This window comes from Culex pipiens, chromosome 2 (genome assembly GCF_016801865.2).
Source record: "Culex pipiens pallens isolate TS chromosome 2, TS_CPP_V2, whole genome shotgun sequence".
Lineage (NCBI taxonomy): Eukaryota > Metazoa > Arthropoda > Insecta > Diptera > Culicidae > Culex > Culex pipiens.
Window position 1 is genome coordinate 209583286 of NC_068938.1, and position 26903 is coordinate 209610188.

The 26903-nt window shown below is 36.8% G+C and overlaps 3 protein-coding genes across 4 annotated transcripts in view; 1 reads left to right on the top strand and 2 right to left on the bottom strand.

Moving 5' to 3' along the window:
* LOC120428810 (uncharacterized) lies at positions 1 to 991 on the bottom strand. The gene has a single exon (XM_039593911.2). It carries the CDS (start codon positions 989 to 991, stop codon positions 383 to 385), a length of 609 nt encoding a protein of 202 aa, XP_039449845.1. The 3' UTR covers positions 1 to 382.
* Position 992: 1 nt separating this feature from the next.
* On the bottom strand, positions 993 to 1506 carry LOC120428811 (EKC/KEOPS complex subunit LAGE3). Its single transcript, XM_039593912.2, has 2 exons — positions 1311 to 1506; positions 993 to 1251 (listed from the first exon to the last, which is right to left on the bottom strand). The coding sequence occupies exons 1-2, from the start codon at positions 1334 to 1336 to the stop codon at positions 993 to 995; spliced, it is 285 nt and encodes a 94-aa protein (XP_039449846.1). The 5' UTR covers positions 1337 to 1506.
* A 3599-nt stretch (positions 1507 to 5105) lies between these two features.
* LOC120428797 (solute carrier family 25 member 16-like) overlaps positions 5106 to 26903 on the top strand; it is a 41642-nt gene continuing 19844 nt past the window's right edge. Inside the window, exons 1-5 of one of the 2 annotated variants that reach the window (XM_039593895.2) lie at positions 5106 to 5928; positions 18354 to 18580; positions 18645 to 18839; positions 23789 to 23945; positions 24255 to 24396. In XM_039593895.2, coding sequence (XP_039449829.1) covers positions 5811 to 5928; positions 18354 to 18580; positions 18645 to 18839; positions 23789 to 23945; positions 24255 to 24396 — 839 coding nt within the window. In that variant the 5' untranslated portion in view covers positions 5106 to 5810. Of the gene's footprint in view, positions 5929 to 18067; positions 18085 to 18353; positions 18581 to 18644; positions 18840 to 23788; positions 23946 to 24254; positions 24397 to 26903 lie in introns of those variants that run through there. The other variant, XM_052707926.1, reaches the window with a different exon arrangement.

The following is a 26903-nucleotide window of genomic DNA, read 5'->3' on the forward strand; positions in this document are numbered from 1 at the left end:
TTTATACTTAGTGAAAATGTTTGTACATTTATTTGAATTCAATAGGGACGTGGCGTTACATCGTGCTGCCATCTGGCTTTTTAAAGTGCAAGAGTGGAAAAGTGCTGAGTCACTGTCTAAAAATAGACGACGTCCTATCTCGCCCAGCAAAAAAAGTCGATTAAGTAGTCGGTTTCGATGGAGGAAAAGTGGAAAACGTGGTCTAAAAATAGCGACGCCATCCCCCTATTCCATTTCTCAGTTACATTTTGTGGAAATAAATGTTTAGTAAAAATAGTAAGATTATCTTAGCAGGAATTCACACGACTTTGCTCGTTTCATTTGGCAAAATGCTTTCATGGAACAAAAAAAGATACTAAATTCAATAATTTTGGTCAACAAGCTATCTCCCCTTCTTCCGGTACAACACCCGGCTCACCTCGGCCATATTCAAATCTGCCACCGCCGGCACCATCGGCTTCCCCCTCAACCGTCCCAAATGGCCCGGATCCTTCCTCAACAAGCATCGCTCCTCATCCGTGCCAGCCACCGGACAATCGCAAAAGTTCGAAATGCGGACACTCCCGCGCAGATCACTGGCCGTGGTCACCCGGATCGAGTGCTTCGAGCAGAACGGCTTCACCAGCCAACTGTCGCCGTACGGGCGGTCAATGCGCTGGTTGCAGTGCTGCCGATCCGGGAACTGGTACTGACAGCGCACGATCGCGTACGGATCGGTCACGGTGGCCACCGCGTCCCGGTCGGGCATCATCGCAAGTGAGAGCGACGGGTAAACGAGGAACGCGAAGAAGGTGAGGCCGACCAGGAGCAGGATCGGGATGAACAGGGCAAAGTACTTGTCCGGAAGGTAGGTGAGACCGAACCCGTCCAGCAGTTCCGTCGGAATGAAGGCCCAGAGGACGTACAGGATGAAGAGGGTTTTGAAGAGCAGAAACAGACAGAATCCGTAAATGGCACGGGAGGGCGTCGGGGCGGGCGTGTGTTCTGGCATCCTAATAGTGCTCGTACTGCTCCAAGGTGGCCGGTCCAAACTGGTCAATCGTCTCGCAGCACAGAATCAGCGACTCGAAGAAGGAACCGACGCCGACGCGCACGTTCTTGGCCTGCTCGCCGCGGAACTCCACCAGCAGCTGGTTGTCCTCGAGCTTGAGGGTCTTCTCGATGAAGCTGCGCTTTGGTTCGGCGTCCACCCGCAGCACGTCGTAGGCGATTTCGGCTTCACGTCGCGTCGGGAACGGAATCTTGAGCGAGCTGGAAGCAAATCCGAATGTAAACAAAATCAACTGGTTTCCAAGAAAGTCTTAACTTACGCGACGATGGGACCGCTGGCGGACATGATAACGAAATATGGGCAGATTTCCACGTGGAAATTACCGGATGGACATTAAAGTTTGCGGACACGAATCTGATCTGAGCGTGAAACCGGAGAAGCTGCAGACTTGATTGATTCAATTAATTAAATTGGTGAATTGGCGAGATGGACCAACCGTGGTCTTAGCCTGTCACCCATCAAAGGAAAAAAATTAAAAAAATTGGTGAACGAGTGACAGATGGATGACGTTTTGTTTACACGCAAAATCCACATAACACAGATCTGTGTAAAAAAATTACACAGATTTCTGAACAGTTCCAGCTGTCAAATCTGGGTAATTTTACTACACAGATCTGTGTAAAAATATACACAGATTTTCAATCAGCTTTCCTTTAAAATCTGTGTAAAACAGAGACGCTGCTAAGATGGCGTCTTTCATGTTCCGAGAATTTGGTAAGTTTTTCGATCTCTTGATTATTTATTATAATTTTGTTAAAATGGTTTTATCTTCCAGATTTTATACATTCCGGCCATAAACGTGTCGGGGATATGAAAAAGACACGTGGTCCTGCTCCTAGAAGACCCATTTCAAGCATCTGATGTCAATACGGAAGCGACAGTCTCGCCTGCTGCTTTACCAACCTGGCAGCCTGCTCAACCAGGCGGACCGTCGTGTATCCGGACTTATTCCAGTCTAAAACATGTGGACAAACTTTCCGCCTTCCAGCCGGTTCCGGTCGAAGTGTTCCGGAAGCAGCACGAGCAAACAGACACTGCGGTGCGTTCAAATATTTGGGTCGCGAATCGAGTTTAGAATGTAGTATACAAGAATCTTCAAACTTACGTTAATAAAGTAACTTTTTTATTATTATTATTAAATGATATAAAATGAAATTTTGTACAAAACAATGATAATATTCTACCCAAATTCTGTGCATCAATTAACACAGATCTGTGTAAAATTTTACACAGTCTGCTTAACCAAAATTACACAGATTTGACAGACAACGGCTGTACACACATCTGGGTACAAGGCTTTTACACAGATTCTGTGTATTCCAGGTTTTGGGCAATCTGTGTCAAATTTTACACAGATCTGTGTTATGTGGATTTTGCGTGTTGTACAATTGTTGCGTGTTGTACAATTGTTTGTAATAGCAATCCCTGTGACTGAGCACATGAGCGACTACGTTCACAAGGGCGGTATGCAGTTTCGCAAGATATTCATAAAATTAATAATAAGACTTGATTTAAGAATTCAAAAATTAAAATTTTGATGTCAAAAACTCATTAAATAAAAAAAAAAAGATTCTAAAAGCTTAGAACAGTGGTTTTAAACCAGACTTTCATTAAAAATGTCTGGAGAAATCTTGAGGGCAGAATTTTTTTTTAAGTTTTTTGCATTCTAGCTTTTTGTTTTCAATAAATGACTACTTTTTTTTTTGCTCCTTCCTACATTTTTTAACATGTTAGGATTAATTTTAGGCCACTTGTTAGGCCATCTAAAAATAAATTTGAGTGAAAAAATCGTTGATTAAAAAAATCATAGCAATAGCGAAAATTGTATTATTTTTCCGAAATTTCATAAAATTTCTTACAGGTTTGTCAATGATCACTTTTTGATTTTGATGATCGCTTATGCCCTTCTCTAATGTTCCTCTAGAATTTTAAGATTTTAGAAACTGGAGCTTCCAAGTTTTAGAATAATAAAATGCTTCAATTAAAAAATAATGAATTTTAGCATTATTTTTTTAAAGAATTTTGAAATTTTTGAAAGTTTGAATAAAAAAATCGCTGATTTTTTGTTCTAAAAAAGGTTTAAAGTTTTAGAATTTTTGAATTTTAGAGTCATTGAATTTTATTTTTTCTAGAATTTTTGAATTTTTGAATTTTAGATTTTTGGATTTTTAGAATTTAAGAATTTAAGAATTTAAGAATCTTAGAATTTTAGAATTTTAGAATTTTAGAATTTTAGAATTTTAGAATTTTAGAATTTTAGAATTTTAGAATTTTAGAATTTTAGAATTTTAGAATTTTAGAATTTTAGAATTTTAGAATTTTAGAATTTTAGAATTTCAAAATTTTAGAATTTTAGAATTTTAGAATTTTAGAATTTTAGAATTTTAGAATTTTAGAATTTTAGAATTTTAGAATTTTAGAATTTTAGAATTTTAGAATTTTAGAATTTTAGAATTTTAGAATTTTAGAATTTTAGAATTTTAGAATTTTAGAATTTTAGAATTTTAGAATTTTAGAATTTTAGAATTTTAGAATTTTAGAATTTTAGAATTTTAGAATTTTAGAATTTTAGAATTTTAGAATTTTAGAATTTTAGAATTTTAGAATTTTAGAATTTTAGAATTTTGAAATTTTAGAATTTTAGAATTTTAGAATTTTAGAATTTTAGAATTTTAGAATTTTAGAATTTTAGAATTTTAGAATTTTAGAATTTTAGAATTTTAGAATTTTAGAATTTTAGAATTTTAGAATTTTAGAATTTTAGAATTTTAGAATTTTAGAATTTTAGAATTTTAGAATTTTAGAACTTTAGAATTTTAGAATTTTAGAATTTTAGAATTTTAGAATTTTAGAATTTTAGAATTTTAGAATTTTAGAATTTTAGAATTTTAGAATTTTAGAATTTTAGAATTTTAGAATTTTAGAATTTTAGAATTTTAGAATTTTAGAATTTTAGAATTTTAGAATTTTAGAATTTTAGAATTTTAGAATTTTAGAATTTTAGAATTTTAGAATTTTAGAATTTTAGAATTTTAGAATTTTAGAATTTTAGAATTTTAGAATTTTAGAATTTTAGAATTTCAGAATTTTAGAATTTTAGAATTTTAGAATTTTAGAATTTTAGAATTTTAGAATTTTAGAATTTTAGAATTTTAGAATTTTAGAATTTTAGAATTTTAGAATTTTAGAATTTTAGAATTTTAGAATTTTAGAATTATAGAATTTTAGAATTTTAGAATTTTAGAATTTTAGAATTTAGAATTTTAGAATTTTAGAATTTTAGAATTTTAGAATTTTAGAATTTTAGAATTTTAGAATTTTAGAATTTTAGAATTTTAGAATTTTAGAATTTTAGAATTTTAGAATTTTAGAATTTTAGAATTTTAGAATTTTAGAATTTTAGAATTTTAGAATTTTAGAATTTTTGAATTTTAGAATTTTAGAATTTTAGAATTTTAGAATTTTAGAATTTTAGAATTTTAGAATTTTAGAATTTTAGAATTTTAGAATTTTAGAATTTTAGAATTTTAGAATTTTAGAATGAAGATTTTTATTTTAAAATTTTTCGTTTTTTTTTCGAATTGTCACAGAGTTCATGGAATTAATTAATAGAATTTTAGAATTTTAGAATTTTAGAATTTTAGAATTTTAGAATTTTAGAATTTAAGAATTTTAGAATTTTAGAATTTTAGAATTTTAGAATTTTAGAATTTTAGAATTTTAGAATGAAGATTTTTATTTTAAAATTTTTCGTTTTTTTCGAATTGTCACAGAGTTCATGAAATTAATCATTATAGTGTCCCATTAGATTGGAAAACTTAAAAAAGTGTCGTTAAATACAGTATTTACATTCTAAAATTTAGCAAAAACTCAAAAATGTTTAAATGGGAAATCTGTACTGCAGTACTGATTCCCCGATTTTCCGATTCCAGCTGTTCAGCCCTTTCCAAAACTTACTTCCTCCTCCTGCAACCACACTTTCAGCCGCAGGGTCAACTTCTGTCAAAAGGTCTATTTTTGTTTACTTCACAAGTCTCGCGTGCGCCGCCACCGCACTTCTCCAGCCAGAGTCATCAGCTGCTCGCGTTGGTCCGCTCTTCCAGTGACCCTGTCCACGTAACCATAAATCCGCCGATCGGTCTCCGCGCGATCCTCTCTCGTTTTCTCACTGTTGGCGGCGGCCGATCGATCGCTCATTCACAGTTTGCTGTTCGTCGCGATCGGTCGTAAAAGTGGTTCTGCTCCGTAGCTGGATGTTGACGTCGACGGAACGCGAAAACTTTCACTTCCAAAATCAGTGAGCCGTGGCCAGTTCGTCCGGGAAGTGTGTTTTTGTGTAGAATAGTTTGTGCGTTGAGGAGGGTCGTTCGGTTCCGGAAGGGGTTGTTGAACGCCTTTCTGCCGTTGATTGCTTGTTTGTTGTGGTCCAGTTTCAAGGAAGTGACCCCGTGCGAGGGCAGGTTCGTTGGTCAATCTCGTGACCGATAAGAGAAAGTGCTGCTGCGTGATTGAATGGTTGGAAAGATGATTGAAAAGTAATCGATTCCTCACAGTGAATTGAACAAGTGCGGTTGATCTTGCAAAGTTGTTCCAAAAAAAAAAGCCTCACAAATTAACGTGAATTGCCGTTGGTCAGCGGCCAGCTCGGCGAGAAAGAAGAGAATAAAAGTAGCTGCTGGGTGACCCACTTTCCGGAATCCGTTTTCGGGTGGAATTTCTCTCCGATTGTTTACCGAAGCAACTGTCCGCAGTACCAGCCATGGAATCGCTGAAAAGTGGTGACACCGAAGTGGCCAGCGCCGCGGCGGCCAAGGCCGCCAAGACGGAAGCGGCCCGCAAGAATTTAGATTTTATCGCGAAGAACCTGCTGGCCGGCGGTGAGTGTCTCTTCTCCATTCAAACCTAATGAGAGTGGTTATTTTTAAAACAAACTTGACGTCAATCATTTCGACGGCGGGGAATGCCTTTTGGGGGAAATACCCGACCCGGTTGATGCGTAATTTCCCACGCGGTCTTGCTGCGCAAGCCAAACAAACAAAATCAATAAATGCGCCAGGTTGTTTTTGGGCTCGGAAATGTTCAATTTGTAGGAATTGGCAATGGCCAAAACCGTCTTTAGTGTGGAATTACTACGTTTGAGGATCGGATTCTGGATGAATCAAAAACGCGTTGTTAGCTTTAGCGTGGTTTTATTCTAACTGACAAGAAAACGTGTTATCGGTGAAAACCTTTTTCTCTTCTGTTGTTCAGCGCATCAGCGCCCTTCAGCAACGTCTGCCGCCAACACTCCTCCTCGCTGATTGCTGAACTTCCGGTTCTAGGACTTCTGAGTGAGCCCTAGGTTCTCCGCGAACTTCTTCATCTTGGTCGCCCCGAGAGGCTTGGTAAACACATCTGCAACCATACTGTCGGTCGGACAGTAGTTCAACTGGATCACACCGCCCGTAACCAGGTCCTTCGCATGGTAGTATTTCGTGTCGATGTGCTTGCTCCTCTTGTTCTGACGATCTTGTGACACGAAGTCGATGCAGCTGCGATTGTCTTCGTTCATGATCGTCGGCTCCTTCTGCTCCTCGCCCAGTTCACGCAGCAATCTGCGCAACCAGACCGCTTCTTGCGCCGCCTCCGAAAGCGCAACGTACTCGGCCTCCATCGTTGATGTAGCCACGCAGTTCTGCTTCCGACTTCCCCAGCTAACAGCTGCGCCGCCGAGTTCGAAAACGAAACCGCTCGTGGACTTCCGATCGGTCGAGTCTCCAGACCAATCTGCGTCGCTGAATCCAACGAGCGTGAGGTCCTTGACGCTCCTTCCCAGCTTCAACTCGTAGTCCTCCGTGGCGATCAGGTATCGCACGACTCGCTTTAGTTCCAACCAATCACAGTCGCGTGGGCAACTGGTCTTCCGGCTGAGAATCGATACAGCTGCTGCGATGTCCGGCCGCGAGTTCATCGCCACGTAGAGTAGCGCTCCGACCAAGCTGTGGTACTGCTCCTTGTCGGCCAAGGTTTCACTGGACAGCTTGTAGTAGCCGGCATCCAACGGCAACTGGCTTCCTTTTGCTCCTTCGAGACCGAACCGCTGTGCGATGTCCCGAATGAACGCGCGCTGGCTGATCGAGTAGTAGCCATCCGCGTTCTTGCTGACTTTGATCCCGAGGAACTGACTGACTTCGCCCAGCGACGAAATTTCGAATTCCTTCTTGAGTTCCTCCTCCAGCTTGACGATGTGCTTCTTGTCCTTGCACACCACGATCATATCGTCCACGTAGATCAGCAAGTAGATCCACTCACCAGTTTCCAGCCGCTTCGAGAACAGGCACGCGTCCGAGGTAGACTGCCTAAATCCAAAGCTCAGCAAAATCCGCTTCACCGTAGTGTTCCAAACCCGCGCCGCCTGCTTGAGTCCGTAAAGGCAACGGTTGAGTTTGCACACCAGGGCTTCCTTTCCAGGCACCGCGTATCCGGGAGGCTGTCGCATGTACTGCTCTTCGTCCATCTTCCCGTTCAGATATGCGTTCTTGACGTCAATGTGCCAGACTCGAAGTTTGCGGTGTCCAGCCACAGTGAGTAGCACCCGGAACGTCTGCTGCATTGCGACCGGCGCGAACACTTCGTTGAAGTCGACACCGTACCGCTGCGCGTATCCCTGAGCAACGAGTCTTGCCTTGTAGCGCACGACCTGCCCAGCCGAGTCTCTCTTCTGCTTGTACACCCACTTTGATCCGATGGCTTGACGTCCAGGGGGTAGCGGTACGAGCGTCCACGTGTCGTTAGACAACAGCGACTCGTACTCTTCGTCCATGGCCTTCCGCCACTTGTCCTTTTCCGCACCGGTGATCGCTTCTTTGTAGTTGCTCGGTTCCACCACTTCGAGCTTCGCACTGCCGACGACGTAATCCTCCAATCGTCTCGGCAACTGACCAGCGTTCGAGCGCTGCGTCCTTCTTGGTGCTGGCTGGCCCGGTTCTTCACCCTCGAACAACGACTCGTCGAGGAAACCTTCGAAGAGCGGTTCCTCGTCCAAGCTGCGATTCCCTTCGGCGTCGTCATCCACCAGCGACTTATCATCAGCATCTGTCATCGGCGGCTCCACCTCAAAGGTTCTGTCGTGAGGCTCCTCCTGAAGCCCTGCTCCGATTTCCAGGAATCTTGCATCCCTGCTGATGATGATCTTACCGGTTCGCTTGTTCAGGAAACGATAAGCCTTCGCCTTGCAGTCGTAGCCAACGAAGGTTAGCTTTTCCGCCTTGCTGTCGAACTTGCCGCGCTTCTCATCCGGGATGTGCACGTACGCCTCACAGCCGAAGATCTTGAGGTTGCTCAAATCCGGCTTCTGGCCGTACCAGAGTTCGTAGGGAGTTTTCTCGACAACCCGAGACGGCGTGCGGTTCTGGATGTACGCTGCGGTTGCAACGGCCTCTCCCCAGTAGCGCTTGTGCAGTTTCGCGTCCAGCAGCATACACACCGCCATGTCGTTGGTGTAGCGGTTCCGACGCTCTGCAGTCCCGTTCTGCTGCGGGGAATATCCAGCGGTCAACTGAGACTGGATCCCCTCCTCCCGGTAGAACTGCGCTAGCTCCTTGTTCACGAACTCTCCGCCCCGGTCAGAGCGAATGATGGCCGGCTTCCGACCAAACTGGTTCTCCGCCATCCGCACGTAGTTCTTGATGTACTCCTTCGCCTCTGCCTTGTCCTTCAGCAGATACAGCTTCACGAACCGGCTGTAGTCGTCGACGATGCACATAAAGTACCGGTTCCCGCCTGGAGTCACGTCCGGCATCGGTCCGCACAGATCCGTATGGACCAGCTGCAGCGGCTGCGTCGTCTTCTTCACGGACACTTGAGGGAAAGGCAATCGGGCCGACTTGCCTTCCAAGCACTCCTCACACTTTCCTCTGCCTCCACAGTCAACAATCTTCACTCCGGACACTAAATCTTCCTTCTTCATGCGATCGAGCACTGCTACGTCGCGATGTCCGAGTCTCCGATGCCACGTATGTTGGCAGTTCAGCGTGTGGCAGCTTCCTCCAGCTACAGCCGCAACCTCCGCAGACTCCTTCAGGACGTACACGCCGCCGGATCTTTCTCCCAGCGCCACTACGTTGTCTTCTTCGTCGATGATCTTCACGCTGTCTCGAGTAAACAGCACCTTGAACCCCTTCTCGGCGATCTTGCTCACCGACAGCAGCCCGTTCTCCAGCTTCGGCACGTACAGGACATTTTCCAGATGGATGTCCTTCGGCTTTCCCGCACCGCTCACGCCGACCACAGTTCCGCCGCCGGTTCCACTTGACATGGAGCAGTTCCCATCCGCCATCACCACAGCCACACTGGAATCATCGAGCTTGTTGAAAAATTCCTTGCGACTTGTCATGTGGCACGATGCTCCGCTGTCAACCGTCCACGAGTTGCCAAACTTCACTCCTGCACAGACTTCTCCACGAACTTGTGCAGAGAAACTGACAGCATCGTTCGCGCCGTCTTTCGCCTGCTTAGCCTTCGCTCCCGGCTTGGTCTTCGGTGGCTTGCTGCCGGATGCTTCGCCGTTCTCGTTCTGCGCCTTCCACTGCTGGTACTTCGGGCAATCCGCCTTGAAATGCCCCGGCTTCTTGCAGAAGTAACATTTCTTGGCTTTGTTTACATTCTGCGCAGCCAAGCCTTGTTCTTCGTGCTTCTGGTACCGCTCCTCTCCCTGCGTGCTCATGCTGCGTCCCACCCGCAAAAAGTGTTCGTTTGTCAGAACAGATTTCACGAGCGCCATCGTGATCTCCGAGTCCTTACGCACAAGCAGCGACGACGCCAGGAAATGGAACGACTTGGGCATGCTCCGCAGGATCATGGCAATCTGGAGCTTTTCTGCCACCTCGAATCCCGCGTCCTCCACTCGCTGGAACAGCGCGTCCATGGCGAGCAAATGCTTCTCAACGTCACCACCTTCCTCCATCTTCGCGTCACAGAGCCGGCACAGAAGCGACAGCTGCGTCTCCACGGTCTGCTTTTCGTGGTAGGCCTTGAGCGCGTCCCACACCTCCCGAGCCGTGGCACAGCTCCTGATAAGCGGGTACTGGCCTCTTTCGATGGCAAGCACAATGTTCGCGCGGGCCTTCCGGTCCGCTTTCTTCCACTCTGGCGTCACCGGATTGGGAGCGTTTTCCTCCACAACAAACCAAAGTTCCATGGTTTCGAGAACCATCTCCATTTCCAGCTTCCACATCGCGTAGTTGCTGTTCGACAACTTCTGGATCGAGCACTTTCCCGAGTCGGCCATCTTGAAAAAACTTTCCGCTGGCCGAGCCAGCCTTTCGCAAGCCGAAAACAAGTGTCCGAAAAATCCGCGATTTCCACCGTAAAACCGATCGATTCACCGATCCTCCACTGGGACCAATAACCTGTAGGAATTGGCAATGGCCAAAACCGTCTTTAGTGTGGAATTACTACGTTTGAGGATCGGATTCTGGATGAATCAAAAACGCGTTGTTAGCTTTAGCGTGGTTTTATTCTAACTGACAAGAAAACGTGTTATCGGTGAAAACCTTTTTCTCTTCTGTTGTTCAGCGCATCAGCGCCCTTCAGCAACGTCTGCCGCCAACACAATTACATTCCGGAATCCACAATGACGGTGACCCCGAAAGGTGAACTTTGGACGGCTGGATTGTCTTATTGAAAAGAGTCATGATAAGATAGTGAGCTGTTCTGCGAAACGTGACTTGAGCGGGCGGCTTTTGGACTGGGAGCACGTGTGAACATCACCACCGGTTCGGTGGCTGATAAGGCAGTTTGCTTAGGCTGGCCGATGCAATATTAATAGTTTCGAATGTTTTGGGGCAGTCTGGGAAATATATGTATTATTTGCTCTTTTAAATGTTTTTTTTTTAATCTCTCCTATTAGTTTAAAATGTTTCTATACAGTACTTATACACTAATTGGGTTGATCGAATAAAAATGGAAGGATAAAAAGTATCGAAAAATTGAAAAAATCAGTGCCGACTTTGTGCTAAATTGTAAGATTTGTAGTTTTCAGTTGAAATTTGCATGGAAAAAGGCAGTTAGAAAGTACAGTACTTGTTCGGTAACTGGGCTGAGAACGTAGCCCAGTCACCGAATGCTGCTCGCTAACTGGGCTGAACGAAAAATAACGAGGGGACCAGCGATGCATAATATTTTCCTGGTGAAATAAAAAAAAATTACTCAAATTTATTTACAATGCATACTTTTCATATTTCTTTAATTGTGACTTGAAATTAAATAAAAGTATGAATAAAGTTTTTTTTAATTTATTGAGCAGGCTTTTGGCATCCACTAACCCCTCGGTCGTTTCGATTTGTTTTGGTATTTTGACGTGTCCAGTTTAAAAGCAGCCCAGTTACCGAACAACTACAGTATTTGAAAGGCATTGATTTTTCCATTGGAAAATCTAGTGGACAGCTATTATTAAACTTTTAATAATTTGTGACAACCTTCAGAAGCTTAACAATTTCATTGAACAATAGGGTCCTAAAGGCTGATGTTAATGTTTATGTACAACGGTGAAAAACACGCTTAAAAACCTTTTCTGATCACTTTTTTTTATTTTAATGCAAAAAAAAACATAACAAGACAACATTTTACGGTGGATCAACCATGGTTCCCTTGGAAAAAGCTGTCAAGTAGGACTTTTTCTGTTAATTTTTAAAATTTGATCTAAAAATCCATTTTAAACACGTTGTGGACGTACATAGTACGTAGTCATAGTACTCAGAAAATAAGCTTTATCGCTGTGAACAATAATATCTGCAATTTAAGCTTCATTTAGGACCCAATTAAAGACATTGTTTTTAGACTGATTTAAAAAAAAATCCCATATTTATTCTTCTATCTTCAGCTAGGTTGGGAAATTTTTTAATAGTATAAAAGTAGACGTTTTAAACCTCTAACAAGTCTAACACCTATGGTAGCACTAGAGCACTAAGATTTTGCGATAGAATTTCTCAGAGATGCAAGCAAAAATCGAGTATTTTTGGGATAATAATTAAACATTGTTTTCACAAGCTGGCACAATAATTATTTTACACTCAGGCCTTTAACACGCAGCAGGATAACTACTTTTTTTTTAACTGTGCATTTAAATGTCCTTTATGTTCCTTGAAAAATCTTTGTTCTAATTTGGATGCTTATTTTAAATTTAAAGTTTAAAGTCGTCCAAATTGCCTGAATCCGAAAAATGAGATAATTAATAAATAAGTTGAGAAACTTGAGATCAATTTTTTCACATTTTCTAATAAAAATCTAATCGTATTTTTTTAATTTAGATTTTGTGGTTTTTTTTCTAAATATTTAAAAAAGAATTAAAACTTCTAACGGTTTTAATACGTTTACTTCAAATTCAAGTATATCTTTTTAAGGAACTTGAATAAAATCGATATTTGAATAAATTGATGTATTTTTTCAGAACAACTTTGCAGTGTTAAGTTTAGCTTGAAAAAAAGCTTTAAAAAATAAGTAAATTAATCATACTGAAAATAAAAACCTTTGTTTTCTTTTTATTTTAAAGATAAATCTTTAAAACAAAAGTTTCTGAAGAGATCATGAAAATGTTTAAATACATTTCAGAAATAATCAAGACTTTATTATTTATTATTTTAAAAAAATGTTGAAGATCACCCTTTCGACAATTTCTTAAATGGTTTTAAAGCCGAGTTGACGAAAATAATTTATTTTAACGCTTTTTTTTATCTGAAATTTGTAGGATACATTATTAGGTACTGTCAGACGGGGTAACTTTGATAACTTTAATATTTTGCTGAAAAAAAAACGAAATGAATACAAAAAGTATGGTATGGAACCATACTGAACTTGATAGAAAAGTGTTCAAAGTAACCACAAGAATCATTTTTTTTTTACAAATTTTGTAAAGTTTTAAAAGTTAGTTTAACAAATTGTTACAATAATACAACAATAATAAAGGAAACATTGATGAATCGCATTATTTTTATACTTTCAAAGTGTCATGTTTTTCTCAATGATTTTAGATCGGATAACGGACTGCTTCATCGAATTCGTTGGACAGTTTTACACTAAAACAGTTTAAATTAGTGTTTAAGTTTAATTTGTTTTTGAAACAAAATTCAAAAATATCTTAATTTTTTTTATTTTTAATTAATTTTAGGAAGCTTGGACAAACTTTCTAAAAAACGATTGATCATTTTGTTGTAGAATTGATTTTAAGACTTGAAAATTTTTGGCGAGATAAGACGATGAATGATAAGATATTATAAAAAATGTTCGGTTGGGAATTGGATCATTCAACTCAAACGAAATCGGAAAAAGATGCCTCGACCCCTCGTCGATTTCGTGAAACTTCCAAAGGGTCAGTCTATGTAAAATTTGCCGAACTTTCCGAAAATCTGGCGATGAATGAGAACTTTTCGGTTAAAGTCGTACTAACTGTTGAACATACAATTTAGTTTTAGCGATGAGACTTTAAAAAAACGTTACTTAATCCACCTTTAACTCACATTCAATTTACATTCAGTAAAAATAGCAACATTCCCCCTTAACATGTTTAACAAATCAACTTTATTACTCATTTCTTTTGATAGGGTTCGCAGACCTTCAATATTTCTTACTCATCGTCAAGATCTGATAAAAAAATCTATCCAACGATAGTTCGCATGGAAGATTCAGACAATATTTTTATCACAATATCTGAAATCCGACCTCTAAAAAGTGTATAAATAACACTTAAGTGCTAATAACTTTTGAAAGGATTGTCAGATCTTCGATGTATTAGGCTTATTTGAAAAGTATTTCGATTATCTAATTAAAACGACAGGTCGCATGATGGACCCGGACATAATTTTTATTGAAATATCTGAGATCCGGCCTCCAAAACGTGTATAAATAACACTTAAGTGCTAATACCTTTTGATAGGGTTGTCAGATCATCAACGTTTTGGAATGGTCTTTTTAATACCTTTCTGAAAATGTATAACATGATAGGTGTTCTTGCAAGAACCACCCTTTTTACAATCTTCCGGACATACGCCAAAATAGCGTAACTTTTGAAGTACTTAACTAAACTTGCTGATTTTAAATAGAGACCTATGGGACCCCAAGACGGATCGAATGAGACTAATACGGTCAAAATCCGTTCATCCAGTCCGGTTATAATCGAGTGACAATTTGTTTGTCCACCCACCTACACACATCCACACAGACATTTGCTCAGAACATTATTCTGAGTCGATAGCAGGGTTGTTACGGGAGAGTCGAAAAAAAATCCGCGCCAAATCCGCGCCGACCTAAATTCCGAAACCGCGCGAAATCCGCGCCATATAAAAAAATATCGCGATCAACATTAAAGAAATTTTATTTTTTAATGAGGAAAAACTAATACAGAAAGTATTTGATAAAAAAAAACTCGTTTTATGTTTAAAAGCTCCAAAAGAATGAAAACAATAAATCCATTTTTAAAAATACCTAAAGAGACGGTCGAAGCAAAGGTCATGAAAAAATCTTCAAAATAGAAAATACAATATTTAAAAACTTAAAAATTTAACTTCAAAAATATAAGCTCAAAAATAAATCTAAATCTAAAATTATAAGTTGATAAAATTTTAAATTTCGATAGTCTAAAAATTCAAAATCTACGAACTGTTATACAGTTTTCAATCCAGAATCCTCGCTAAAATTTCACTACGAAAGAAATTTAATTTCCGATATTTAAAATATTGTCTTCTCATCATTTCAAAATCTCTAACAGAAAAAATGACTTCAAAAATTGTGGCATTCAAGAATTTAAGAATTTTATTAAAAGCTTAAGAATACTAAAATTAGATTTTTTTTGTTGTTTTCTATATTGTTTTGAATTTGTTATTTTTTTAGTTTTTAAATTTCAACTTTTTAATTTTGATTTTTTTAATCTTCAAATTTTTGGTATTTTGAGTTTCAGATTTCTAAAATTTTGAATTTAGAAATTTCAGATTTTTAAATTAAAATTTTAGAAATTTCGAACAAAAATTAATATGTATTTTGATTTTTTTTTGTTAAAATCGAAAGAACTTCAAAATTTTAATGAAAATAAAAGTCAAAGCAACTAAAAACAATCTAAAACGCATTTTTCTGCATGTTTGTCAATACTTAGGTATTTTGGAAACTAATGATTGCAAAACAACTGGACAGGTGTACGAACTGTTATACAGTTTTCAATCCAGAATCCTCGCTAAAATTTCACTACGAAAGAAATTTAATTTCCGATATTTAAAATATTGTCTTCTCATCATTTCAAAATCTCTAACAGAAAAAAATGACTTCAAAAATTGTGGCATTCAAGAATTTAAGAATTTAATTAAAAGCTTAAGAATACTAAAATTAGATTTTTTTTTGTTGTTTTCTATATTGTTTTGAATTTGTTATTTTTTAGTTTTTAAATTTCAACTTTTTAATTTTGATTTTTTTAATCTTCAAATTTTTGGTATTTTGAGTTTCAGATTTCTAAAATTTTGAATTTAGAAATTTCAGATTTTTAAATTAAAATTTTAGAAATTTCGAACAAAAATTAATATGTATTTTGATTTTTTTTGTTAAAATCGAAAGAACTTCAAAATTTTAATGAAAATAAAAGTCAAAGCAACTAAAAACAATCTAAAACGCATTTTTCTGCATGTTTGTCAATACTTAGGTATTTTGGAAACTAATGATTGCAAAACAACTGGACAGGTGTATAATGCATTTTTAAACACTTTTTTCATTCAAATGTTCAAATCGTGGCTCGTAAATTCAATTTTTATTTTCCATTTTTTTTTTGCCTCCCCCCTCGACTTTGGTCAGAGTTGAGGGACATAAACTTCAAAAAATAATTGCAACGGCCTAAAAACTATTAAAACAAAAAAAGTTTCGATTGTTTGAATTTCAGAAGCTTTGAATTTGGAATGTTCTGATCTTTTTATTTTCGCCAAGAATGTTAAAATCTTGAAAAAAAAATAATATTTCTACGATTAAATTCCATCTAAAATTTTAAATTGGAGGTCAGCTTCTGTTACGTTCAATCAAGCTCATATTTGGCGCCCACCAGAACAAGCCCCAAAAATAGTTTTTGTTACACATTCTAATTTCTATATCTTCGGGAAAAGTTTGTTATATTTGATTTACAACGTTAAAAATTTAATAAATTCAGTATAAAATTAAAAATAAATAAGGTTAAAAATCATTACTCAAAACTTAAAAGAAATGAAATATTCAGAGCCGGAGATGTTAAGAAATGACAAGAAACATATAAAAAATAATTTCTACATAATCTTCATCTTCATTTTTCCACGTTTCGTATTAATAAAATACAAACAAACATTTTCAGAAGAAAATTCAATTAATAAAAAATATGAATTTCTTGCACTCAAAGGAAAAAACAAATTATCGTAATTCCTGACAATATTTTTCTTAATAACTTGAAAGAAATTCTATCTCTCTCAATTAATTTATTTATCAAAATTGGCATCCGCGCGAAATCCGCGCCTGAACAAAATTAGCCAGCAATTCCGCGCCAGATCCGCGCTATCCGCGCGAAACGCGCCATCCGCGCGATCCGCGCCGTCCGTAACAACCCTGCGATAGGTATACGTGATGGTGGGTCTATGAGGTCGAATTAAGAAGTTCATTTTTCGAGTGATTTTATAGCCTTTCCTCAGTAAGGTGAGGAAAGCAAAACTGGTCAAAAATGGTTAAAATTAACACCCTCAAAGAAAAAAAAAGTTCATGCAATTCTGATTACCCGTGAAGAATGCCAGCAAACCCATTATGTTTTGTACATCAAAATGTTTGGTATGTCTGCTCTAATACTTTTTAGTACATTAATACATTCTAAAAAGTAAACTTGCAAAGTGAGAAGAAACGCGTAAATTTAAATGAAAAATTTGGTTCTAAACAAAATTTACCCATAGATTTTTCAGGTTAGAAAAGTTGATAATAGTAGTTTATGCAACAAGTTGCAAAAAGAGGATTTTTTCAGCACGAGTCGTACATTTATCCAACGAGGTTCACCGAGTTGGATAAATACGACGAGTGCTGAAAAAATCATGTTTTGCAACGAGTTCCATACAACATTTTTTGCAATTCCGAAACACACCCATTGAGTGAAATTTTAACTAAAATTTTCATGTATTTTGTCAATAAATCGTTTAAATCAAAAAAATGTTGAAAAGTGTTACTTTTCGAAACACATACGCCACAAATAGCGATTTCAGGGCTGAAAAGTAGAACTTTTCAGCATTTATTTTGAAAAGTGTTGCTATTCGATTCTGTTATTTTTGGTACAGAAAAGTAGGCTATTTCGTCGTTCAAGAATGACAGGAAAAGTAAGTAGTTTTACGACGGAATTGCAAAAATATTTTTTAAATTATTTAAAAAAAATGTCACTCTGAAACGTTTATTGAACTTATATGTCATCGCCTTTAATTTATTCAAAAACCCGTCAAAATGTTCTTCGCGACTTTGCTTGTAACGGCGCGGATTCAAAAAAGTTCGCGAATCGCATTTTGGAAATTCTGCAACCAACCTGTATTTGAACTTAAAACCTGTAAACCACATTGATCAACCAAATTATCCTACAAAAGTGCATTTACTCAACAGTAATGTACCAAAAGCGCCTAAGGTTAGTTCCGTCATCACCATTGACGTTGGGCAATACCATAATCCACTCTTATTTGCCCATTTCTTCATGAACAACAACAATGCAGTGGCTGTTGACGACGAGAGGTGCAGTATGTACTAACCTACCTACGATATATATATTTCAACAGAAACCAACAAAATCGCACACTGTTTTTTAGTCACTCTAGTGCAATCGCACTCTTCACCAACTTCAACTTTAGTGACTGCAAACTTTTTGATGACTTTTTGCTCACCTCTCGTCTCTTGTAATACGACAATCGCGTTATTCCTTCGTTGCCCATTTCTTGTGTTTGTTTTAGCAAGTAGAGAGTGGATGCGGGGTTTTTTTTAGAGGTTCGATGTCTGGCTGAATTAAACAACAACAGCACATCAAGGGTTGCGTAACGAAGGTGAGCCAGCCAGCCAGACAAGTTTTACAACTTGTCGGAACTTGTCGTCGTCGGCGGCTCTTTTGGAGTGATTGTTTTTTTTCACTCTTCATGTTTTAACCTGTTGTGCTTTCTTGTACTGGTTTAGTTACTTGCACAATGCAACAGGCTTTATTGAACGAATTCGTTCAAGTTTGAGTTATTAAGGGTATGCTGTTTCGGCTAATTTGAGTTAGGACAACTCTTCAGAATACTATAACATTCATTTCTAATTTCTTATCCTATTGCAGGTGTCGCCGGCATGTGCTCCAAAACGGCAGTGGCCCCACTGGACCGCATCAAGATTCTCCTCCAGGCACACTCCATCCACTACAAACACCTGGGCGTGTTCAGCGGGCTCAAACACATCGTCAAGAAGGAGTCCTTTATCGCCCTGTACAAGGGCAACGGAGCGCAGATGGTGCGGATATTCCCGTACGCCGCGACGCAGTTCACCGCGTTTGAGGTTTATAAAAAGGTTTGCAATGAGTTTAAGGATTCAAACAACAGAAAGTAAGTATTAATTGTAATTTATCCCACAGTACCTGGGGAAGATATTGGGGACAAATTTGCCGATAAAGCACGCGGACAAGTTTGTGGCGGGAGCCGGGGCCGGAGTGACGGCCGTCACGTTGACCTACCCGCTGGACACGATCCGGGCGCGGTTGGCGTTCCAGGTTACCGGAGAGCACCGGTACAACGGAATCGTCCACACGGCCGTCAGCATTTTCAAGACTGTGAGTATGCTAGTGAAATTTGTTTGAAATTTGGTAACCTGGCAAACGAAAATACAATTTAGAAAAAAAAATCTGAATTAAATATATTTCTAAGGTATAATAGAGCAATTCTCCCAAGAATTTGCATTTTGATGCTAAAATGACAGGATTTGTTCTAGGAACGAGAATTTCTCCGCTAAGTTATCTTAAGATGTCTCCTACACAACCCTTTTAACAGAATTTAGTTTCATATAGAAGAACGTGAGAAATGGTAAAATCCGTAAAAAAACACTTCTCCCAATCTCACCCCCACTAACGGTACTATTTGTTATGGCCAAAGAAGACATTTTTTCCATAAAAGTCTCCGTACAATTTTGCCAGCTGTTCAAACAAAAAAAAAAAAAAATCAAAAATCTGTATCTTGAGAACGGATTTTCTGATCGATTTGGTGTCTTCAGCAAAGGACTTCTAAGAAAAAATAACTCTTAAAAAAATCATAAATTTTTTATACATCTTTTCTTTCTTTGGATTCAGTTGACAAAAAATTACATATTTTGAGCTATGGCATAGTCGGTCAAAGTTTGGTTTTCGAGATAATCATAATTTTAGAAAAATGTGAAAAAAAAAGTTTTGAACTTTTTTTTTAACTTTATTCTGTAAAACTAAACTTGCAATCAAAAAGTAGTACTGAAATTTCGATATAGTGTATCTTTTTCAAGTTAGGCCATTGCAAATTTTACTTATATTTTTGGTCCAAAATTTTCCCAAAAAATCATAGAAAAAATAGTTGGTGACTGAACTTGATTTTGCTGAAAAAAAAAACATGTGAAATCAATTGTAAATAATTAAGAATACATTATGTAACATTTGTTCATATATTATAAATCAAATTAGGATTTTTTGTGTTTTACACATTCACCAAAAAACAAATGTTTTTTTTTCTGTTTAAAACGTGCTTTTTACCTGAGGAAGCCATGACCGAGCTTGTACATTTCTGAATAAAATGGTTGCGAAAGGTCAGAAAATTTCTTATAAATTGGCTTCAAAAAGTTAAAAGATTTGATTTGATATGATAAAAAAAATTAGATTTTTAAAATGTTTTTACTAAATGTTGTATTTTTTTAATTAATAAAATTTTTATTTGCAAAATGAACCAAACTATGAAATAATGACCGATGACGGTGAATGACCAGATTTCGGTTGGAAACTCCATAATATAATCAATAGCAACTATGTTGAAACAATGAGGATTTTAGATAAACAATTCAAATATAAATTTGAAAAATTTGGTATTTTGATTGTGGTTTGGTTGAGCGTTTTAGCAGAATGCATTACTGTGAATACCAGGCTTCACTGAACACCAAGATCTGGTGCGCCGTGGTGCGGTTTTCGTGTCACTCTAAAACCCAAACCGAGCTGTTTATTGTCACACCATAGCAACTGTACCGAAAGCACCTTGGTACACCACCGGTGCACCAAACTGTATACCAAGATGCAACTCAAAAGAATGGTTGATCCAAGTAAACCGGAGGCGACATTGTTTTGATTGAGGTTTGTCAGCCATCATTCACATCTTCGGGGTGGCCTGGCGGTTGTTATCTCCGTCTTTTAATCACGAGGTTCCTAGTTCAATCCTGACTCAAATATTTTTGAGTTTTTTTTTTCAATATTTATTGTCAAAATCAGTGACTATATACATTAAAAAAAAACTTCTTCGAACTTGCGACGCTCTAGTCAAAGGGTTAAAAAATGAATGGATTTTTGTAGTGGAATAGAGAAAACGTTCTGTATTATGCAGGCAGGTTTAAATGAAAATGCCTATTTCAGGATTATATGCACGAGAAGTTAGAGTTTATATTTCATGACACTACGAAATTCTATTCCTAAAGAATTATCCTAACAAATAAAAAAACATTTAAAAAATAAAATAATAGCTGTCGAGATTCGAACCAAGAACCTTCAAAATACTAATGCAGTGCCTTAGACAACCACACCATTAAGAACTGTTGGTTTCAGCTGGCTTGCTAGGCATCAAGAGTTCCAAACTTCTCCCGTGTGGTAGGCGCAGAAACCATGTCAAGTTTTGTGTACCCATCCACACCGCCGTCACACCAAACTTTGGTTTCGGTGCACCGATCAAGCTACCGAGCTGTGTCAGGTTTTGGGTCGTGACGAGAAATGGTGCGCATAGAAAAACCGGTATCATAGCAAACCGTTGTCGCACCCGTCAAAAGGAAAGTCTGGTGAATACAAAGAGACGAGTTGTTCCTTTTAATTCCGCTATATATTTTTTAATATCTTGACAGATACGTATTTCGTCAACTACTTGCAGACTTCATCAGTGTTCTGTTCTCGAGAATATTTGACTACTACAAACTAAAAACACAATTTTGTAAAAAAAATGTATTTTAAATTCAAAACTTGTTTCATACCCAAAAAAATAGTATTTTAAAAAAATATGGTATGTTGTAAAAAAGTTGCATATTTAATTTTAAACTCTTATCTTATAAAAGTCTACAAAATTTCGAGTCGTTTAATGCTTATGTAGCAAATTAAGAAAATTTGAGGATTTTCAAATAGTTACAGTATTTAGAAAAAATATGATTTTTTTTATATTTCAAACTCTTATCTCTAACTACTGAATTCATTTTTGATTTTTTTTTGGATTGCTTATATAAGTCTCCATACAATTTTTGTGTAACAATCATGGTAATTTACATCTATACATTTTTTATGTCAGAGAAAAATATGCAATTTTTCCTCTGAAAAGGTGAAAATTCACCCCTATTTTGCCACTTTTTCAGTCTAAATTGAGGTAATATTACACTATAAAGGAGGTAATATTATATCTACAAATTTTACACCTTCCAAAATTAAAAAAAAAAAATACTTTCATACGTAAATATTACAAAATTTATATTTTTGAAGGCAATTTCTGAACAATTTGGTGAGGACTATTCTGAAAAATATGCAGACGAATTTTCGGCTGAGTTTCAATATGTTTTTCTCAAAAAACAATTTTTCAAAATCCATACGTATTTTTATTAGTTCTAGGGAAAACAAACCCCCAATTTTATAGCGAATTACGGACAAAAATATTACCGCCGGATGATGACCTTTTGTGAAAAAATATAAATCTTTTTTTTAAATATATTTTTAAATATTTTTTGAAATATTTTTTTGTTTTTTTTTGTTGTATTTAAAAAAATGGGATTATGTGAAAACTATTAATATTGAATCTATACAATATACCCATATTGTAAGTTTTGAAATTTCTAAGTTTTTTTGAATACTTTGGTAAAAAATAGGTATTAAAAAAATGAGGAATTTTGTAAAAAAATACGTATTTTTATTCAAAACTCTAAGTAAAAATTTATAAATATTTATGTTTGATTCCGATATTGTAAATTTTAATAATAAGAGTTTTTTTTTTAAATTTAGTACATTGTACAAGTTTCAATATTTCACACTAAAAACACAAATGAATTAAAAAGCAAGCAATAGGACGATTTCTTGTATTTTTTTTTAATCCGGCGAAAAAAAACAGAAAAAGCCATTTTATGTCATTGGTTTGCCTATACAAGTTTCCATACAATTTAGTATCAATTTTCTGATCGATTTAGGCAATTTTTTTAGGTATTATTGGGGATTATTCCAAAAAATAGGTACACAGCTATAAAAGTAGTAATCCAACTGCGTGTAAAAGGCCTGGGTTTTAAATAAATATTGTATTATTTTATGCAATTTTATGTGATTTTACACCCTGAAATATGCAGCCCATCAGTATGGGAAACCTACTTGACCGAAATGTCAAGCTCATGTATGCGTTTATCCGAACAGCTTCGCATCGGTCTGATGGCCGAGTGAGCTAAGGTGCCAGTCCGTACTGTTGGTGCTGGGTTTGAATCCCGTTGGTTGCAACTTTTTTTTTGTATTTGCAAAAATTTTACACGCTGTGTGTAAGTGTTTATTTTGACGAAGGTGATGTGCATGCTTTTGCATGCGATTTTACCATCGGATTTTTGCTGTGTACACGAATATTTTGGCTGATTCCAACATTTTTTTTGTACAAAAATGACATTTTTAAATTGCTATTAACTTTTGGGAATATTTGGATGGAAATAGCGTGTACATCTCTGATTTTTTCTCGAGACGTTCAGTAAATTCCCTATAAACTTTTCTAAGAAACATTGAAGGTTGGACTGCTGGTTATTGAGATACAGCGGTTAAAAGATAAAGTAACAGGGAAATCGAAATTTTCTCACCCAAGCAAAGAATGGATCACGCACTGATTTCGGAAAAAAATAATGTTAGAATCGACAAAAATAAAAAAAAATCCGTGCACCTATTTTTTCTTGGGTGGTCCTCGTCATGAAAATTTTTAGCTCAATTTTAAATGACATTTTGACCTCACTTTCGGGTTCTTGAGAAGATTTTGCATAGGGTTTCCAATTGGGTTCAATAATATTGAATTTTGAATGTTACAGATTAATAATTAAGTTAAAAATATGTAAGAGATGAGATTTTTGTATGTTTTGATGGTATTAATAGTCTTTGGGCTGGATCAGATAATGTTGATTTCAAATTTCGCTTTTTTTTTTTGCAAAATTGAGGTGAAATAACCCATTTTCTAAAAATGTTTGAATGTTTACTGAAAAAAGTGTTTTAAAATGCATTATACACCTGTCCAGTTGTTTTGCCATCATTAGTTTCCTAAATATCTAAGTATTGAAAAAAGGAATATTTTTTTGCGAATTTTTTTTTTTGCGGTGCTGTACATTGGAATTTTATAACAATTCAAAACATTTTTAAACAAGCCCAAACATGCTAAATATGATTATCAATGCAGAAAAAATCATTCTAGATTGGCCTTATTTAATACTTTTCTAAATCAATAAAATTAATAAGTGGCCCCCTAGTTATTGAAATAAGTTTTAATTCACTAATCCTTATACCCTCTCGTACCACAGGAAGGCGGCTTCCGGGCGCTGTACCGCGGCTTCGTACCCACGCTGATGGGTATGGTACCGTACGCGGGCTTTTCCTTCTACTGCTTCGAGATGCTCAAGTTCATGTGCATGAAGTACGCCCCGGCGTGGACCTGCGACACCTGCGAACGAAACACCGGTAAGTGGAGTGACAGAAGGTCCGTATTGCGTGTGAGTCGCGTAAAGTCAACACTTGCGAGTTGCGTGACCCAATCCGGTTCGTCAAAATTTAATGTTGATTTACTGCCTATCTACCACTGTGAAGTGGACACATTCCTCAAGACCACGCTCAGTTGAGAGAAATTCAGTTTCGCTCTGTTAATCCGCCGCGGTCAACCTATATGACACATGACATCTGGAGGTCACACGATTGTGCGTTCGCGACGCTCCAATCAACCGGTTCTGCAACATCTTCAACGCTTCTCTTCTTCTTCTTCTCTTTGACCAGGTGGCCTCGTGCTGTCGGTGCCGGCGAAGCTGCTGTGCGGTGGATTTGCCGGGGCCGTGGCCCAGTCCTTCTCGTACCCGCTGGACGTGACCCGGCGGCGGATGCAGCTCGCGATGATGAACCCCGAGACGGCCAAGTTTGGGTGAGTAGTTGTTAGTGTAAGAATTTGCCCAAATCCCAGGCGACGCCGTGAGGGGATATGCTAAAAGTTGACGGATGCCTTTTGCTGTTATCACCTTGGGATCTATTTTCGAGGTTTGAAAGGTGATTTTTTTTAATATTCATAAGGGCGTGAGCTTGCGTCATCACTACAGATGACCGAGGGTGCAAAGGTGATTTCGTGGAGATGAGTATTGTTCTCTTTTGTGTAATTTAAATTTCTATTTGTACTTATCCCATTTTTAGAACAGTTGATGATTTTTTTATTTCAAAAATAACGGCATTTTAAAAACATAAGTACAGACTCGATTATCCGAAGGTTTGTATAGGACTTCGGATAAAGAATCAAGACAAAAAAAAAAGTTTATTTTTTATTTTTTCACTTTTCACATAAAGTACGAGTTCTGCGATCCCAAACATAGAATTTTTTTTTTTCGTAAGGTCAAATAACCAAAAATTTCTATTTTTGCTTTTTAGCGGTATTTGAACCGCCTGGGTATTCAAAAACCCTCACCTTTTCAAAAGATGGATATCTTCAATATTTGATCACCATTTTGGGTTTAAAAATTCGAAATCTCTTTAGATTAATTAAGGGGACTCGACAATCAAGCAAGTCAACAAAACAAACATTTTTTTGTGATTCAATTATCAGAAGTGATTTTTTTTCAAGGTTTTGGATAATCGAGTCTGGACTGTATAGAGCAATTCTCCCCGAATTCCGGAAGTATATTTTGTTTGTATTTTTTGACCAAAGAAGCCATTTTGTGTCATTGATTCACCTATACTAGGTCTGTACAATTTTGAGAGCTGTCCATATAATAATGGTGCACAGTAAAAAATCATGCCAATCATTACACCACATCTTGGATGGGTACATCTTTTATGTCAGAATTTATTTAGTAATTTTACCTATAAAAATGTTGAAATTCACCACTATTCAGTCTGAATTGAGGTAATATTTCATCATAAAAATAGTAATATTACACCAACAAATTTAACCTCTTCCAAATTTACTAAAAAATACTTTGAAACGTAAATATTGTATCTCTTGAAGAAATTTTCTGACCGATTTGGTTTCTTCGGCAAAGTTGTATGTTGAGGATTGTTCAGAAAAATAGGCCGACGGATTTTTTGGCTGAGCTTTGAATATTTTTTTTTCACAGAAAACAATTTTCCAAATACTTTTTTTTCGATTAGTTTAGACACAAACCCGCTTTTTTTTTTGCGAATAACGGACAAAAATAGAAATCTGACCTAAAAAATGGATAGTCAGTTTTTAACGTAAAATTGAATTTGCAATCGAATAGTACATCACATTTTTTTTTTGAAAAAGTGCCATATCAAGACTTTTTAGGGCAAACCAAAGTTTTTGTTTTAAAATAGTGTTGAACTTTGTGAATTTCAGAAAATATTAGTTTGAGCAGCTGAGACAATTCTCTATAATTTTTGGTTTTGGACTTTCAAAATCAAAAATTGTAAAATTAAGTTTTCCGATTTTTACTTTTTTTTTCAAATTGTTAAAATCTGGTCTAAAAGTTATTAGGAAAAGTCGAAAATCCATATTTAGGAAGTTTAGCTAGATTTTAAAATTTGAAATATATTTTCTTCGGAAAATTTCACAATTGCTTCGTTTTTTTTTTACATTGGAAATCCGACGAAAGGTTACCGAGTTATCTTCTTTTGAAAAATGAAGTATAATTGAATGAAACCAAGTAAAAAAAAACTTTATAAATTTTATGACTATCTAATTTTGAAAGTCCAAAGCCAAAAGTGGTAGAGAATTTTCTCAGCTATACGAAAATAAAATACTTTCAGATACGTACAAAAATGGACGATATTACAAAAATTAAAAATATTCCTATTTTAATCATGAATTGGACTCGTAATGGAACCTTTTTATAAAAAAATTGGAAATGTAATTTTTGATTGCAAATTCGATTTCACATTGAAAACTGAAGTCAAAAACATTTTTAGTTAGATTTTCATTTCAAAAAGAAAAAAAATCGCGGTGGAATTTGGTGTCCCTAAAACATTAAATAAAAACTTCAAATATAAAAATACGAATTTTGGAAATTCAAATTAAACTGAAATTGACTTTACCGAAGACACAAAATTGATCAAAAACTTCCAAAATTGTATGGAGACTTGTATGGACATAGGAAAGACCTCCATAAAGTTTGAGCTTAGTAAACAAAAAAAATAATACAAATGAAATTCATTTACGGATTTCGCTGAGAATTGCTCACCAGCCAGAATTCCTATCCTACTTTTTATGTTACGAGTGTGATCCCTCCTCTTGTCTCGCATCTCTCTACTGTAGGTGTACAAACACTCTGATTGAATGTTTTAACTATCTAGAAATTCGAAGTAAAAGCTCTGATATTATTGGTATTTTTTAATTTTAACAACAGAGAATTGGAAATGTCCCGATTTGTTTCTAATCACTTAAGAGAAATAGGAAACTGTACTTTTTAAATCAGAGTTAACAAG

What these genes read in the sequence shown, in the direction of transcription:
- LOC120428810 (XM_039593911.2), bottom strand. Translation starts at nt 991, where the DNA reads ATGCCAGAACACACGCCCGCCCCGACGCCCTCCCGTGCCATTTACGGA.
- LOC120428811 (XM_039593912.2), bottom strand. Translation starts at nt 1,336, where the DNA reads ATGTCCGCCAGCGGTCCCATCGTCGC. An exon ending in GCCAGCGGTCCCATCGTCGC is followed by an intron (nt 1,252 to 1,310) that starts GTAAGTTAAGAC and finishes ATTTGCTTCCAG; the next exon opens with CTCGCTCAAGATTCCGTTCC.